Below are 15611 nucleotides of genomic sequence, written 5' to 3'. Positions count from 1 at the left end.
TTAATATGTTCTTAAAATAGTCCCTAGCAAGGGCCTGACCTAGACTGTATTAGGCTGATTTTTCCCAATGTTTCCCAGAAAGAAAAATTTGGGAGGTCCTTGGGATATGTTTGCAATTTTCCTGGCAAGCTTTCCTTTCTCTTAGGCACATAGAAATCTAAAGAAAATGGCTCATGAAATAAGTCCTGAATCTCAGGAATTCGTAGATATAACAATTTCCTACTAGAGCCTGGAGACAGGATTGGAGAGCCTCGGCAAAACACTTAGGGTAGACCAGGCCATGTCTTTTAAATCTCTCTTAAATGTCACATACCGACTCTAGAGGGATAGATTAACAGGGCTAAAGAAGGCCGCCAGCAATTTCTCAAGGAAACTTTTACCTCATCTTGGTGGTGATGGGGCCCAGCTCACTGGATTCCCTCAGGGTAAACTTGTCCTAGAGATGCCTTCTCCCTCTTTTTAATGTATCCTCCCCACCCCACTTGAATATTCTGGTCAGTCTTTTCACACCTTTGAAAAACACCAAGACAGGGAAATGGAGGAGAAATTAGAAGGTGGTGAGAATGGACTCACACCCTGGTGTTTATGGTAGTGGTTACTACTTATCTTATTATGCTTTTACTGAGTAGGCATACTCTCTGGTTAAGTGTTTTGCTGAATCTTTCTTTGGTGGTGTTTCATAAAAAAAAATAATCTTGCAGGGCAGTCTAATTTACAGTATACCTGATGGATTTTGAAGGGCATTTCATTGCTCTTCATTTGATAGACTTGGGCTTTAGATTGGGTGGTCATTTGAAGACCATACTTCTGCAGCACTTGGTCTCCCCCATAAGACGGTAAGCCCGTCAAAGGGCAGAGACCGTCTCTATCTGTTAACGATTTGTACATCCCAAGCGCTTAGTACAGTGTTCTGCAAATAGTAAACGCTCAATAAATACTATTGAATGAATGAATGAATGATTGATTTGGAAAAAAACATAGGACATCAGCTAGTTGTGGGCAGGGATCAAGTCTACCGACTCTTTTGTATTGTACTCTCCTGAGCACTTAATACAATAGTATTTATTGAGCGCTTACTATGTGCAGAGCACTGTACTAAGCGCTTGGGATGAACAAGTCGGCAACAGATAGAGACAGTCCCTGCCGTTTGACGGGCTTACAGTCTAATCGGGGGAGACGGACAGACAAGAACAATGGCAATAAATAGAGTCAAGGGGAAGAACATCTCGTAAAAACAATGGCAAATAAATAGAATCAAGGCGATGTACAATTCATTAACAAAATAAATAGGGTAACGAAAATATATACAGTTGAGCGGACGAGTACAGTGCTGTGGGGATGGGAAGGGAGAGGTGGAGGAGCAGAGGGAAAAGGGGAAAAAGAGGCTTTAGCTGCGGAGAGGTAAAGGGGGGATGGCAGAGGGAGTAGAGGGAGAAGAGGAGCTCAGTCTGGGAACGCCTCTTGGAGGAGGTGAGTTTTAAGTAGGGTTTTGAAGAGGGAAAGAGAATCAGTTTGGCGGAGGTGAGGAGGGAGGGCGTTCCAGGACCGCGGGAGGACGTGACCCAGGGGTCGACGGCGGGATAGGCGAGACCGAGGGACGGTGAGGAGGTGGGCGGCAGAGGAGCAGAGCGTGCGGGGTGGGCGGTAGAAAGAGAGAAGGGAGGAGAGGTAGGAAGGGGCAAGGTGATGGAGAGCCTTGAAGCCTAGAGTGAGGAGTTTTTGTCTGGAGCGGAGGTCGATAGGCAACCACTGGAGTTGTTTAAGAAGGGGAGTGACACGCCCAGATCGTTTCTGCAGGAAGATGAGCCGGGCAGCGGAGTGAAGAATAGACCGGAGCGGGGCGAGAGAGGAGGAAGGGAGGTCAGAGAGAAGGCTGACACAGTAGTCTAGCCGGGATATAACGAGAGCCCGTAATAGTAAGGTAGCCGTTTGGGTGGAGAGGAAAGGGCGGATCTTGGCGATATTGTAGAGGTGAAACCGGCAGGTCTCGGTAACGGATAGGATGCGTGGGGTGAACGAGAGAGACGAGTCAAGGATGACACCGAGATTGCGGGCCTGAGAGACGGGAAGGATGGTCGTGATAGAGAAGTCTGGGAGAGGACCGGGTTTGGGAGGGAAGATGAGGAGCTCAGTCTTGCTCATGTTGAGTTTTAGGTGGCGGGCCGACATCCAGGTGGAGACGTCCCGGAGGCAGGAGGAGATGCGAGCCTGAAGGGAGGGGGAGAGGACGGGGGCGGAGATGTAGATCTGCGTGTCATCTGCGTAGAGATGGTAGTCAAAGCCGTGAGAGCGAATGAGTTCACCGAGGGAGTGAGTGTAAATGGAGAACAGAAGAGGGCCAAGAACTGACCCTTGAGGAACTCCAACAGTTAAAGGATGGGAGGGGGAGGAGGCTCCGGCGAAGGAGACCGAGAATGACCGGCCAGAGAGGTAAGAGGAGAACCGGGAGAGGACGGAGTCCGTGAAGCCAAGGTGAGATAAGGTATGGAGGAGGAGGGGATGGTCGACAGTGTCAAAGGCAGCAGAGAGGTCAAGGAGGATCAGAATGGAGTAGGAGCCATTGGATTTGGCAAGAAGGAGGTCACGGGTCACCTTAGAGAGAGCAGTCTCGGTAGAGTGGAGGGGACGGAAGCCAGATTGGAGGGGGTCTAGGATAGAATGGGAGTTAAGGAATTCTAGGCATCGATTGTAGACGACTCGTTCTAGGATTTTGGAAAGGAAGGGTAGTAGGGAGATAGGGCGATAACTGGAGGGGGAAGTGGGGTCAAGAGCGGGTTTTTTTAGGATGGGGGAGACGTGGGCATGTTTGAAGGCAGAGGGGAAGGAGCCCTTGGAGATTGAGTGGTTAAAAATAGAAGTTAAGGAAGGTAGGAGGGCAGGGGCGATGGTTTTAAGAAGGTGAGAGGGAATGGGGTCCGAGGCGCAGGTGGAGGGGGTGGCACTTGCGAGGAGGGAGGAGATCTCCTCTGAGGATACTGCAGGGAAGAATGGGAAAGTAGGGGAGGGTGTTGGTGGGGGGGAGGGGAGAGGCGGAGGGGTGACTTTGGGGAGCTCAGACCTGATCGTGTTGATTTTCGTGAGGAAATAGGTGGCCAGATCATTGGGGGTGAGAGATGGGGGAGGGGGAGGAACAGGGGGCCTAAGGAGAGAGTTAAAGGTCCGGAACAATCGGCGGGGGTGACGGGCATGGGTGTCGATGAGGGAGGAGAAGAAGCTTTGCCTGGCGGAGGAGAGGGCAGAGTTAAGGCAGGAAAGGATAAATTTGAAGTGTGTGAGGTCGGCTTGGTGCTTGGACTTTCGCCAGCAGCGCTCAGCAGCTCGAGCATAGGAGCGTAGGAGGCAGACGGAGGAGTGTTCTGCACACAGTAAGCTCTCAATAAATAAAACCGATTGATGGATTGATCAGCAGCTAATCTGCTCACTCCTCACCCCATTCCTGAGCCATTTGTCCCAACTAGGTTGCTGCTCCAAGCCTTTCTGCGATAGAAGAATGGGAGTAAGGATTGCACTGTGGGGTTTCAGGGTCTTTACCCCACTACTTCTTGGACTCCTGAGGGCTTTTCTACTTCTCCTTTGAAGACCCCATAGTACCTCGATTTCCCCCTTTCCCTCCTTCTCCCCTCCAGCAACCCTCACCCCCCACTATACGTTCCTAGGAGGCTTCCAAGCATCAAGTCTAGGGTTATCTCTGCCCACTGTGCCCCTGGGAAGCTTCCTTTTTTTAAAAAAAAAAACAGTGTTTGTTAAGCGCTTACTATGTTTTAAGCACTGTAGAAGATAATCAGGATGGACACAGTCCATGTCCCACATGGGACTCACAATCTTAATTCCAATTTATTATTATTATTATATTATATATAATGTTATATTATCATTATAATGGTATTTGTTAAGCACTTACTATGTGCCAGGCACTGTTTTAAGCGCTGGGTTGGATACAAGCAAATCAGGTTGGACACAGTCCCTGTCCCACATGGGGCTTACAGTCTCAATCCCCATTTTACAGATGTGGTAACTAAGGCATAAAGAAGTGAATGGGCTTGCCCAAGGTCACACAGTAGACAAGTGGTTGAGCCCAGGATTAGAACCCGTGACCTTCTGAATCGCAGGCCTGTGATCTATCCATTACGCCATGCTGCTTCTCTGTCCACTAGTCTAGGCTGCTTCAAACTGCCTCCGGGATCCCCCTCATTTTTCCCCTTTATTTCCCCTTTTACTCCTGCTTTCCAAAGATTTGACCGCTGCCTTTTCATTTATTCTAATTCTACGAGTGGTGTGACTTTTATATAAATTAAATCATTAATTATCATTAATCATTAATCATCAAATGGATGAAGGGAGGAAAAACTACCTACACAAAAATCTAAATTTTTGGCTACTAATGAGCCTATATTTAGTTTTGCTTTGGGATTTAATAAGTTACATTTAGTAAAGGTTCACAAAAATAATTTTGAAACAGGCAAAGAAAATTATGTTTAGGGGTAATATTGTTTTGAATTCAGTTCTGAGTATAATGTTTCTGTAATCTGTGGAGTGAGGTCTAAAGTAAAGTCAACAACTTTACTAACTAAGATTTTGGTGTAAATGTAATGGATTACATCTGTTTAAATCATCTGCATGCAGTTTTTAAAAGCAGCCAATTCTAGGTTCATTCATTTGGTCATTTATTGAGCGCTTACCATGTGCAAAGCACTGCTGTGGTGCTTTAATTGTACAGGCAAAGCCCCCCTTTCAAAGGACCCCAATCTGGAGATTGATCTTGCTTTAACTTTCATTCAGTCTTATTTATTGAGCGCTTACCGTGTGCAGAGCTTTAACAGCTGTCATAACCCAGGATCTGTAGGCTATGCCCTACAATATATCCAATTACTGTGCTGTAGGGAAGTCTCTGCCCCACCTCTTCCCAGACACAAGCTTGGAGTCTAGTTTCTCTGCTTCAGGTGGGGTACTGGGAGGGAAGTAGCATGGGTGGGATGCATGAGAAGGGGGCAGAGGTCCTAGGCAGCCACTTCTACCTTGCTGTTCCATATGGTCCTCTTGGCTGAAGCAGCGAAACCTCCCCTCAGTCACTTCCTTCATTCCCCCCTTGAACAGGGGACTGGGCAAGTGACTGGTTTACAAAAAATAAATAAATCAATATTGGGTGATGGAAGGGCCCTGGGGAGACAGTCGTGGAGGCCGTATTTAGGGCAAGACAGTCCTTAGGAATACCCTGAGGGAAGGGGAGAGGAAAAGGAGTGTCCAGGAATGATCTGTAACTTCATTTCTAATTACCTGTAAGGTCCAGTCATCATGTCAGGCCTAATTCTGGAATGGAACGTACACAATCACATTTAAGCTTAATGGAAAATGTACCCCATAATATAACCATTCACCAAACAGCCGCATAGTTGAGAAACAAGTTGATGTATTCTGGGGTATGTCTGTAATGGGAAAGAATGTAAGTCTTTCAATAATACATTGGTAAATCAAGGATATGTGGTAACTATAATATATTTAAGCGCTTATTGTGTGCTGAGCGTGGTACTAAACGCTGGGGTAGATACAACATAGGTTGGACAGAGTCTGTGTTCCACGTGAGGCTCACTGACTAAGCCTTTTTACGAGATGTTCTTCCCCTTGACGCTGTTTAGTGCCATTGTTCTTGTCTGTCCGTCTCCCCCGATTAGACTGTAAGCCCGTCAAACGGCAGGGACTGTCTCTATCTGTTGCCGACTTGTTCATCCCAAGCGCTTAGTACAGTGCTCTGCACATAGTAAGCGCTCAATAAATACTATTGAATGAATGAATGAATGAATTTTAGAAATTTTCCCCATTTTAGAAATGAGGAAGCTGAGGCACAGAAAAATTAAGTGACTTGCCCAAGATCATGCAACAGGCAATTGGCAGAGCCAGTATTAGAACTCATGTCCTCCGAATCCCAGATCCGTGCTCTTTCGATTAGGCCACGCTCCATCTCTGTGAGCCAATATATGAGCCAATCGATTCCCAGAAATAAATGGCATTTAAAATACTTCCTTTTTAAAGGTTTTCCTATCTTATTTTTTCCGTTCTAAGAAAAATGATATCTGGGCTATGGACCAAGAAATAATCACCCTAGTAATGCTCTTTTCACTTCTTCCTCAAGCGTTCTATCAGTCAGTCAGTAGTATTAACTAAGCACCTACTGTGTGCTGCACATTGCAGCTGAGCCACAGAGAAGTTAAATGACTTGCCCAAGGTCACGCAGCAGACAAGTGACAGAGCCAGGATTAGAACCCAGGTACTCTGATGCCCAGGCCGTGCTATACCAACTGGGTCACCCTACTTCTCTCTTGGTACCAAGTAAGGAGCCTCAGGGACATACATGTTACATTCTGATAAAAATGTGTTGCATTTGTTAAGCTCTTACTATGGGCTTCAACTAGTAAACAAAATCCCTGCCCTCGAGGATTTTACAATCTGGTAAGGGATACTAAAGTCAATTTGAGATAAGAAGAAATAATAATAATTCTGGTATTTGTTAAGCACTTACTATGTGCCAGGCACTGTGCCAGGCACTGGGGTGAATACGAGCGAAGCAGTTGGATGCAGTCCTTGTCCCAGGAGGGGCTCACAGCCTCAATCCCCATGTTACGGATGAGGTAACTGAGGCACAGAGAAGTGAAGTGACTTGCCCAAGGTCACACAGCAGACAAGTGGCAGAACCCATGACCTTGTGACTCCCAGGCCCGTGCTCTCTCCACTAAGGCATGCTGAACTATGTACATAAGCATTATGGGTGTGTTGTGAGTGCTCAAGTGGCTTGAAAGTGCTGAAGTGGCCTTTGAGGGCTTCAGAGGAGGAGACATTAGGAATTAAAAAAAAATTGATGATATCTGTTAAATGCTTACTATGTGTCAAGCACTGTACTAAGCTCTGGTATAGATACAAGGTAATCAGGTTGTCCCAGGTGGGCTCATCGTTTAATCCTCTTTTTACAGATGAGGTAACGAGGGACAGAGAAGTTAAGTGACTTGCCCGAAGTCACATAAAGTGGCAGATTCGGGATTAGAACCCACGACCTCCGACTCCCAAGCCCGTGCTCTTTGCACTAAGCCACGCCGCTAGGGAAGGCCTCCAATTTCTGAAAAGCTTTGGAGCTAGAGAATGCTGTGGTCCCTTGATTTACTGCGCCTTAGGCAGAGCAGGGCAGAGTGGCCCGGGGAGAGTAAACTTGTTCATCTTGGCTTAGTCAGAACACTTGCGCAGGGGGAGAGTGAGTAGGTGGAATGCTTCTCCACCCACATTTCCTACGCACCCCCTCCCAGCTAGGCAGACAGGCAGGGCCTGAACAGGACAGCTGGGTACTCTGCTCTATTATAATAATGTTGGCATTTGTTAAGCGCTTACTATGTGCAGAGCACTGTTCTAAGCGCTGGGGTAGATACAGGGTAATCAGGTTGTCCCACATGAGGCTCACAGTTAATCCCCATTTTACAGATGAGGTAACTGAGGCACAGAGAAGTGAAGTGACTTGCCCACAGTCACACAGCTGACAAGCGGCAGAGCGGGATTCGAACCCGTGACCTCTGACTCCCAAGCCCAGGCTCTTTCCGCTGAGCCACGCTGCATTGTGTTCCTCTGGAAGCACTTCTCCACACATTCTTCACTTTTTTCATGCATCATATTCTACTAGAGAAGCAGCGTGGGCTAATGGATAGAGCATAGACCTGGGATTCAGAAGGACCTGGGTTCTAATCCAGGCTCCACCACTTGTCTACTGTGTGACCTTGAGCAAGTCACTTCACTCCTCTGTGCCTCAGTTGCTTAATCTGTAAAATGGGATTTAAGGCTGTGAGCCTCAAGTAGGGCAGGGACTGTGTTCAACTCAATTACCTTACACTTACCCCAACACTTAGTATAGTGTTTGGCACAAAGTAAGTGCTTAACAAATGCCACAATTATTATTATTACTATATATTATCATATATTTCTATATAGTGATGCATCTACTCTACTACCTAGCGTGGTGCTTGGCACATAGTAAGAGCATAACACTTAATAGTGAACATTATTATTATGCTGCCCGGATCATTTTTCTACAGAAACGTTCAGGACATGTCATCCCGCTCCTCAAAAAACTCCAGTGTTTGCCCATCCACCTCCACCTCAAACAAAGACTCCTCACCATTGGCTCTAAACCGCTCCATCACCTTGCTCCCTCCTACCGCACCTCGCTTCTCTCCTTCTACAACCCAGCCCTCACACTTTGCTCGGCTAGGGCTAACCTTCTCTCGGTGCCTCAATCTCGTCTATCTCGCTGCTGACCCAAGAGGCCTTCCCAGAGTACGCCCCACTTTTCCTCATCTCCCACTCCCTTGTGTATTGCCCTGCCTTGCTTCCTTTGCTCTTTCCCCCTCTCAGCCCCCAGCACTTATGTACATATCTGTCATTTTATTTATCTGTATTGATGTCTGTATCATTCACACAGCATCTCTGGGCTTCTCTGCCTCTTCCTCAACCAGCTACCACCCTGGTCCCAAATTTCTGGCCATGTCACAACTAGACTACCGTATCCGCTTCCTTCAAATACCCATCTTGCTTTCTGGCCAACCACATTGGGAACACTGCAGTCTCTAAATCAGACTTTCCCCAGGAAAAGTTGCCTGTCCAGCTCCCATGACTGTGGAGGGGTGCAAGTACAATGAGTATGAGCTGACCAGTGCTCTCTGTGCCACCTGGGAATGGCAAGAAGTGCCACGGACGTTTTAAGGTGCACATGTCCATTGTCCATCTCTGTTCAAAGAAGGGCAGCAGCCCCTCATGCAAGAACCATTGTGGGAGACCTCTCCTGGCCACTGGAAGTCTATTCTAGGCTTGCAGTGTGACATGATTAATTCACGGGCGGGGGACCTCCAGCACCTCTTTGCCAGGAGTCTTTTCCACCTACGGAAACTATACCTCTTGAGCGGGGGACAGAACCCCCAGAAAGAAGTGACTATCTTTTTCCCTCTTTTCTCCCCAGCGCTCAAAGCCATGCTCCCCACAGCTCGGTGGGAGGGTGGGCCCACAGTTCAGGTCGCTCAGAGGCCAAAGGTTTGGGCAGGCCCCTCCTCCCTCTCATACCCGAGCTCGCTCTCTGTGTCTCTCTGTCTTTCTGTCTCTCTCGCCCACCCCTCTGTCCCGAGTCCATGGAACACCTCAGTGATGGCAGGAGTGTTGGTAGAAGGAAGGGAGGACGGAAGGGGCAAGCAGACCACTCTCACCTCTTTCGCCCTGAGAGGACCAGGGACTGTTGGTTGCCTGGGTGGGTGAGGAGGCAGCAGCTGTGGGGCTGTGATGTGTTGTGAGGCCCACGTGTCTGGAGGCATTGCCGGCAGCCACTTCCCCCAATGTTGCTTGCTCGCTGTGGTCTTGGAGACGTGGTACGTACCTGTCCATTTCTGACCCTCACGATCTCGGTCCTGGCCCAGAGCCTGGTTTCCTGCTCCACCTGCTTCTACTGCCGCCGAACAGTTATAACAAAAACAGCAGCTCCAGGCCTGTACCTCATCCCGGAGAGTCCCCTCCAACTTACTGTTCACACTATCAGGCAGTCGTATTTTTTGAGCACTTACTATGTGCAGAGCACTGTACTGAGCACTGGGGAGAGTACAGTACAATTATAAACAGACACAGTGGTTCTCGCCAGAGTAGTGCTGTACAGTCTAACTGACCAACTGGCAGAAAAAATGACTTCCTGAAGACCACTGTGACTTTTGATCCAGATGTGTCCCACTGACATGATCTTTGCCACTAGACAGCTTTAGGAGGAAGGCAGAGAGCAGAACCAGGACTCGAATATGGTCTTCATTAATCTTTCAAAGACTTACGACTCAGTAAATCACCATTGCCTGTGGGCCATTCTTCATAAATTTGGCTACGTGGAAAGATTTAGCATCATTAAAGTGGTTCCATGATAGAATTCTTCATAATTGTGGTGTTTGTATAGCGCTTACTTTGAGCCAAGCACTGTTCTAAGCCATGGGGTAGATACAGTATATGCAGATCACATGTAGTCACTGTCTCATATGGGGCTCACAGCCTTAGTTCTTTGCTCTTTGCTACCAAAAAAAGTGTCAAGGTGAACTGTGTTCTTGCAACAGCTCTTCACCCTGATGCTTTGCCGATTGACTTCAAGACCGTGGAATGTGGGGTTGGCGAATAGAGTTGTCTAAATTAGGCACTCTTGAATTTGTGGTGACTCTGTGCCAACGTGACCCAGACATTAATCCGTGAACTACCATTTGTAGATGATTGTATGGAAGTGGTCAACAGCCTTGAAGACCTACAGGCTCACTAAATGTTTGGCCCAAACTGCCAAATGCTTAGGGCTGACAATCTAAAACAAAACAAAACAAAAAAAACCAAAGTTTTGTACCACAATTCCTGTCCAAATGGTACCTATCGGTGACGTGCAGCTTATAGTCGTCGAAAAATCTGCTCCCTGGGCAGCATGCTTTTGCACAGTGGTGTTACTGATGATGCGCTTTCAAGATGCATCACCATGGCCAATGTAACATTTGGGAAGCTGGAACATTTGCTGTGGAAAGAAAGGGGTGTCAGCCTAAAGACAAATATTGACATGTACCAGGAAGTTTTTAGCACAGCATTGTTATATGGCTTTGAGGCTTGGGCAACATAGCAGCATATAAAATAACTCAACCGGTTCTGTTTAGTCTGCACTATCTGAAGCAGAAAGTCAGTATAAAATGACCAAACCGCATCCCTGTCACCAGGTCTTGTATAATATTACAGAATCCCAGGTTACTGAGGTGCTGACAATCAGAACTCTCCTGCAATAGGGTGATCATCTAATCTTCGAACGGAGGGTAAAAGGATTCCCAAGATGAACTGTATGATGAACACATCCCAGATGCAGCACTGCCCAGTGGATAGTGCACAGACCTGGAAGTCAGAAGGACCTGGGTTCTAATCGTGTTTCCACCACTTGTCTGCTGTGTGTGCCCTTAGGCAAGTCACTTCACTTCTCTTTGCCTCAGTTCCTCATCTTTAAAATGGGGGTTAAAACTGTGAGCCCCATGTGGGACATGGACTGTGTCCTACCTTGTAGCCCGTATCTACCCCAGCACTTAGTACAGTGCCTGGCACATAATAAGCACTTAACAAATACCTGCCCTGCCAAAGGAAAAAAAAAAAGCAAGCCAAAAAAACAAAAAATCCAGGATCATGCTGCACAGATGGCTATAGGAGAAGGTCCAAAGACATGCCAAAGGCAACCATCAATGCTCAATTGATGCCAGTATTTGAGACCTCACAGCCTTTGATATTTCCGATCGGCTATTCAGTCGTACAGTGAAGGAGAAACACACTAGGTGAAAGGCGGTTTCTCACGCTGCAGAACAATTAGTGCACATCTGCTCCAAGAGGCCTCTCTTGACTAAGCCCTCCTTTCCTCTTCTCCCACTCCCTTTATTCATCCCTTGACCCAGCCCCACGGCACTTATGTACATATCTGTAATTTTGTTTATATTAATTTCTCTCTCCCCTTCTAGACTGTAAGTTCCTTACGGGCAGGGAATGTGTCGGTTGTTTTGTACTCTCCCAAGCACTTAATACAATGCTCTGGACACAGTAAATATAATTGACTAACCGACTGACCTTTACATATTCAATCTATGGTCAGCTTTATGCCTTAGTTTCCCCAGACACCTCAGAGTACAGTGGAAGTGCGTGAAACTCGGCTTGGCTCTTGGTGAGAGTCCAATGATGGTGGGGTGAAAATTAGTTTGGAAACACTTCAGGAGTTTTCTTGTCAATTGCCATTTGTAGGAGTAATTTTATCTTTCTCTGCCCTTCTTTTCCTTTTACTTGCAAATTGGTGTAGTGTCTCAGGGTTAAGAGAGTCCTCTTAAAAATTTTCAGATTTTCTGATTTACAAACCTCTCCTCAGTTGTGCTTGTTAATGAAAAATTGTTTCCTCTATGAAATTATCTTTCTATTCATATCTCCAATATTTCTGATCGTGTGTCTCATAAATACCTGTAGTTTTGACATTTTCTTTGAGTAGACACATTTAGGTTAGGATGTAACGCTGAAAGAAATGTTCTACCACCTTCAAGGTCTTTAAGGAGTCATCTGGGAAACACTCATTCCTGACATAAACAGCTTTCAAAGCTTGGCCCTGAAATGCCACGTTTCACTTGTACTAAACCTATTTTTCTTTTTTTTTAAGTGGCAATAAAGATTTGGGCTGAATTGCTTAATTGACCCAGCTGTAAACTTTGTTCTAGTGGAGGTGAGGTCATGAGTTAGAGTGATGCTTGGAATACAGAGGCAAGAATCTTTGCCACCCTTTTTAAGTTTAAAGTCAAGGTTTATTTTTCCTCCCTCCCGCCCCCAGGAAGGAAAATTCAATCAGGCAGTTTCTGGGGTGCTGAGAGCCTGTTCTTTCACCTCGATGATAAACAAGCTATGCTGGCTTCGTTGCTGACCAGTGGGATGTTGCTAAACAGGCCAATTCATTTGGTCTGAAATCCTCTCTTTAGGGAATCAGTGAGTGACTGAAAATATTACTCCTCGGGTCTGGGTCACTGACTCCAGAAGGGTGAGCCAAAGAGTGACATTTATAAGAAGACAACTTATTAGAGTATGTTGTTTGGTCTTTTGGGTTGGTTATGTTGGCTGATTTTTTTCATCCAAGTCCTGTTTACCTACTTTTATTACAGCCATCTCAGAAGTAGGTGGTGCTCCTTCTTTCCTTCACTTTTATCGCCTCATCCTGTAATCAGGCCAAGACCGCCCCCAGCTTCAGTTCAGTTTTTATATAATTGTTGAACTCTATTCCTGTTATGTATCCATAGTTGTGGTTTTGGTGTTTTTTTGTTTCATTTTGTTTTTGCAGGGGGCAGGGAGTTAATTTTTTTTTGTTACAGGTTTCAGTGTATAAATTGATGTAGCTTTATTAGCCAGGATCTAATGAGCCAGTTCTATTCATGTAGAGTCAGGAATTAATTTCAGTCAATCCCATTATTTGAGCACTAAACGGACACAATTGAGAGAGCACAATATTACAGAGTTAGTAGACGTGTTTCCTACCCACAAGGAGCTTATGATGCTTCACACTTTCTGCAAATATCTCTTAAGATGGTGCCAGAAAAGTATTTCCATTATTTTGGGGGAGAATCAATCCTATTTGAGGTTTACTGCAGTGCAGTGCAGAGCACTGCAGGAAGCATTTGAAAGAAGACAATATTGTAGAGTTGGTAGAATCGATCTCTGCCTTCAAGTTTACAGTCTAGCAAAGCTAGGAATTTGGTTTGTGACAGTGAATCACTGCAGTGGGTCATCATCATCATCATCATCATCAATCATTATGTGGCTTTGGGTCCCCTTTAGGGATGAAAAACATATCTGAGTTTCATAGCAATAGTGGATTTTGTTTTGAATGAAGTCCTAGTCAGAGTTGTAGAAGAACGCATTCTATGTTGTTTTCTAACTAGCTCCTCCTATTTTCTACTAGGTGTTGAATCTGAATCTGAAGATCTTATAGAAGAGCTGCTTTGCTGCTTGATTCAGTTGATCATTGACATTCCCCTCTTGTAAGTCACTGTTTGATTTTTTTTTTTTTGTTCAGTGTAGATGCTTTTGGATTTTCAGGAATGTATGGATGCCAAAATAATATTTCTTTTGTGGGTCACTTTTAGTATTGATACTTTCTTAGCAGTCCACTTACAGTCCCTATTACTAATCCATAGTAGTCCCCTGGGTGTTAGGAAATAATAATAATAATATTTATGTTATTGAAGTGCTTACTCTGTGCCAGGCACTGTAGTAAGTGCTGGGATGGATACAATAAACCGGATTGGACCCAGTCCTTGTCCCACAGGGGGCTTCTAGTCTCAATCCCCATTTTACAGGTGAGGTAACTGAGGCACCGAGAAGTGAAGTGACTTGCCCAAGGTCACACAGCAGACCAGTGATGGAGCCTGGATTAGAACCCATTATCTCTGACTTCCAGGCCCATGCTCTATCCACCGAAGCCATGTGGATAGACCACGGGCCTGGGAGTCAAAAGGACCTCGGTTCTAGTAAGTGGAACATGGACTGTGTCCAACCTGATTACCTTGAATATACCCCAGCACTAGTACAGTGCCTGGCACATAGTAAGTGCTTAACAGATATCATTATTTTAAAAAAAAATTTTAAATGGTCTCCCGAAGTTGTCTCTGCTTTGCATTATAATTCTGGTTCTTGTCAGTGCTAAACTCACCATAAAGCTTTTTAATGTATTTCTCTTTAGGCAAAGGAATGTAATATTAAAAATATGAAGTAACTTCTCAAACTGCATTTTAAGATGGGTTTGCTCATTATATTAGGCAAGGAAAGTCTGAACTGTGTGTACCTGTCTTCTCTGAGTTGATAGCATCAACTTTCTGGGAGTACAGCTTGAGGTGCATCATGGATGTTGTCCTACAATGCCTTAGTTACTGTTTCGATGGAGCCGAAAGGGAGTCAAACCAAACTACTATCGGTAGACCTGTATTAGGACAATAACTGATTTCTAGGCCCTAAAAGCTCTTGTCTCTGCTGACTTAAAAGCGAAAGGGAATTATTGGAGCCTTGGCTCTGAGGGTCAGGAGACCTGGTTTTAGTCTCCGTTCTATAATAATAATAATAATTTTGGTATTTGTTAAGCACTTACTATGTGCAGAGCACTGTTCTAAGCACTGGGGTAGATACAGGGTAATATAACTGCTGTGGGGCCTTGTGCAAATCTCTGTACCTCAAATTCACCATCTGTGCTAAGTGATCAAAGCGCTAACTGGTCCTAACTCACAAGAAAGTTGGTCAGATAAAAATGAGATAATTTTAAAGCATTTAGAAAAATAAAAGTGCCATGCAAATTCAATGTATTATGAAAATTTCTGCCGAGTGCTGTCATTATTATTATCATTCAGTTTGAATCTACCGTATTTATTCGGTTCACATGTGCCGCATCCACTGTACCGTACATGGCTTATGTATAGGAGTTTGACAAATGAACAGCCAGAGCCACTGGACACTCATTTTGGCACTAGCCACCTCTGTCGGGGTTCCTGCTTAGCCAGTTTCCTTGATACTCTCCCATCAATGTCGCTGATCTTTTCTATTTGAAGGACTTTTTTTACTACTAGTAATTGAACACTAGTACTTGATTAAGTTTATCTGGACTCAAAAATAAGTTTTTAATGAGCATTTTTGAGAACTCTCCAAATAATGTCACTTCTGAATGTTAAACATATGACCATTTGGATTTTAATTTTTTCCAAATGCCCCAGTGATTCCTTCATTCAGACCTGCCCAGTGAGATGCTTGGAGATCAGTGCTGTTTTCTGTGAATACACTTTACTTCCAAATTTATTTCTAACTTTTATGTATTTCATATGAGGGCCAGGACAGGGTCTCTTTCTTCCTTTGCAGTTCACCGCAGATCGTATTGTAGAACTCAGCTCCAAGTAGTGCTTAATGAATAAGGTTAAGAATGAGGATGAACAACATTAAGTCAGTACTCTTCTCACCTCCCCATTCCCCAGTTGTAAAAACACCTTTATTTTCACTCTTTTCCACTGCAGAAATGGTGGGAAGAGAGAGAGCAAAGTGATGTTTTT

At 45.2% G+C, this 15611-nt stretch overlaps 1 protein-coding gene across 2 annotated transcripts in view; it reads left to right on the top strand.

The window, feature by feature from the left end:
* DYM (dymeclin) overlaps nucleotides 1–15611 on the top strand; it is a 519684-nt gene that overhangs the window by 68379 nt on the left and 435694 nt on the right. For both annotated transcript variants that reach the window (XM_029060947.1, XM_039911491.1), the window contains exon 6: nucleotides 13484–13562. In XM_029060947.1, coding sequence (XP_028916780.1) covers nucleotides 13484–13562 — 79 coding nt within the window. The remainder of the gene's footprint in view (nucleotides 1–13483; nucleotides 13563–15611) is intronic.

The sequence above is a fragment of the Ornithorhynchus anatinus genome, chromosome 3, assembly GCF_004115215.2.
Source record: "Ornithorhynchus anatinus isolate Pmale09 chromosome 3, mOrnAna1.pri.v4, whole genome shotgun sequence".
NCBI lineage: Eukaryota > Metazoa > Chordata > Mammalia > Monotremata > Ornithorhynchidae > Ornithorhynchus > Ornithorhynchus anatinus.
Note: the sequence above shows the minus strand (reverse complement) of the source record. Positions and strands in the feature narration are given on the sequence as shown.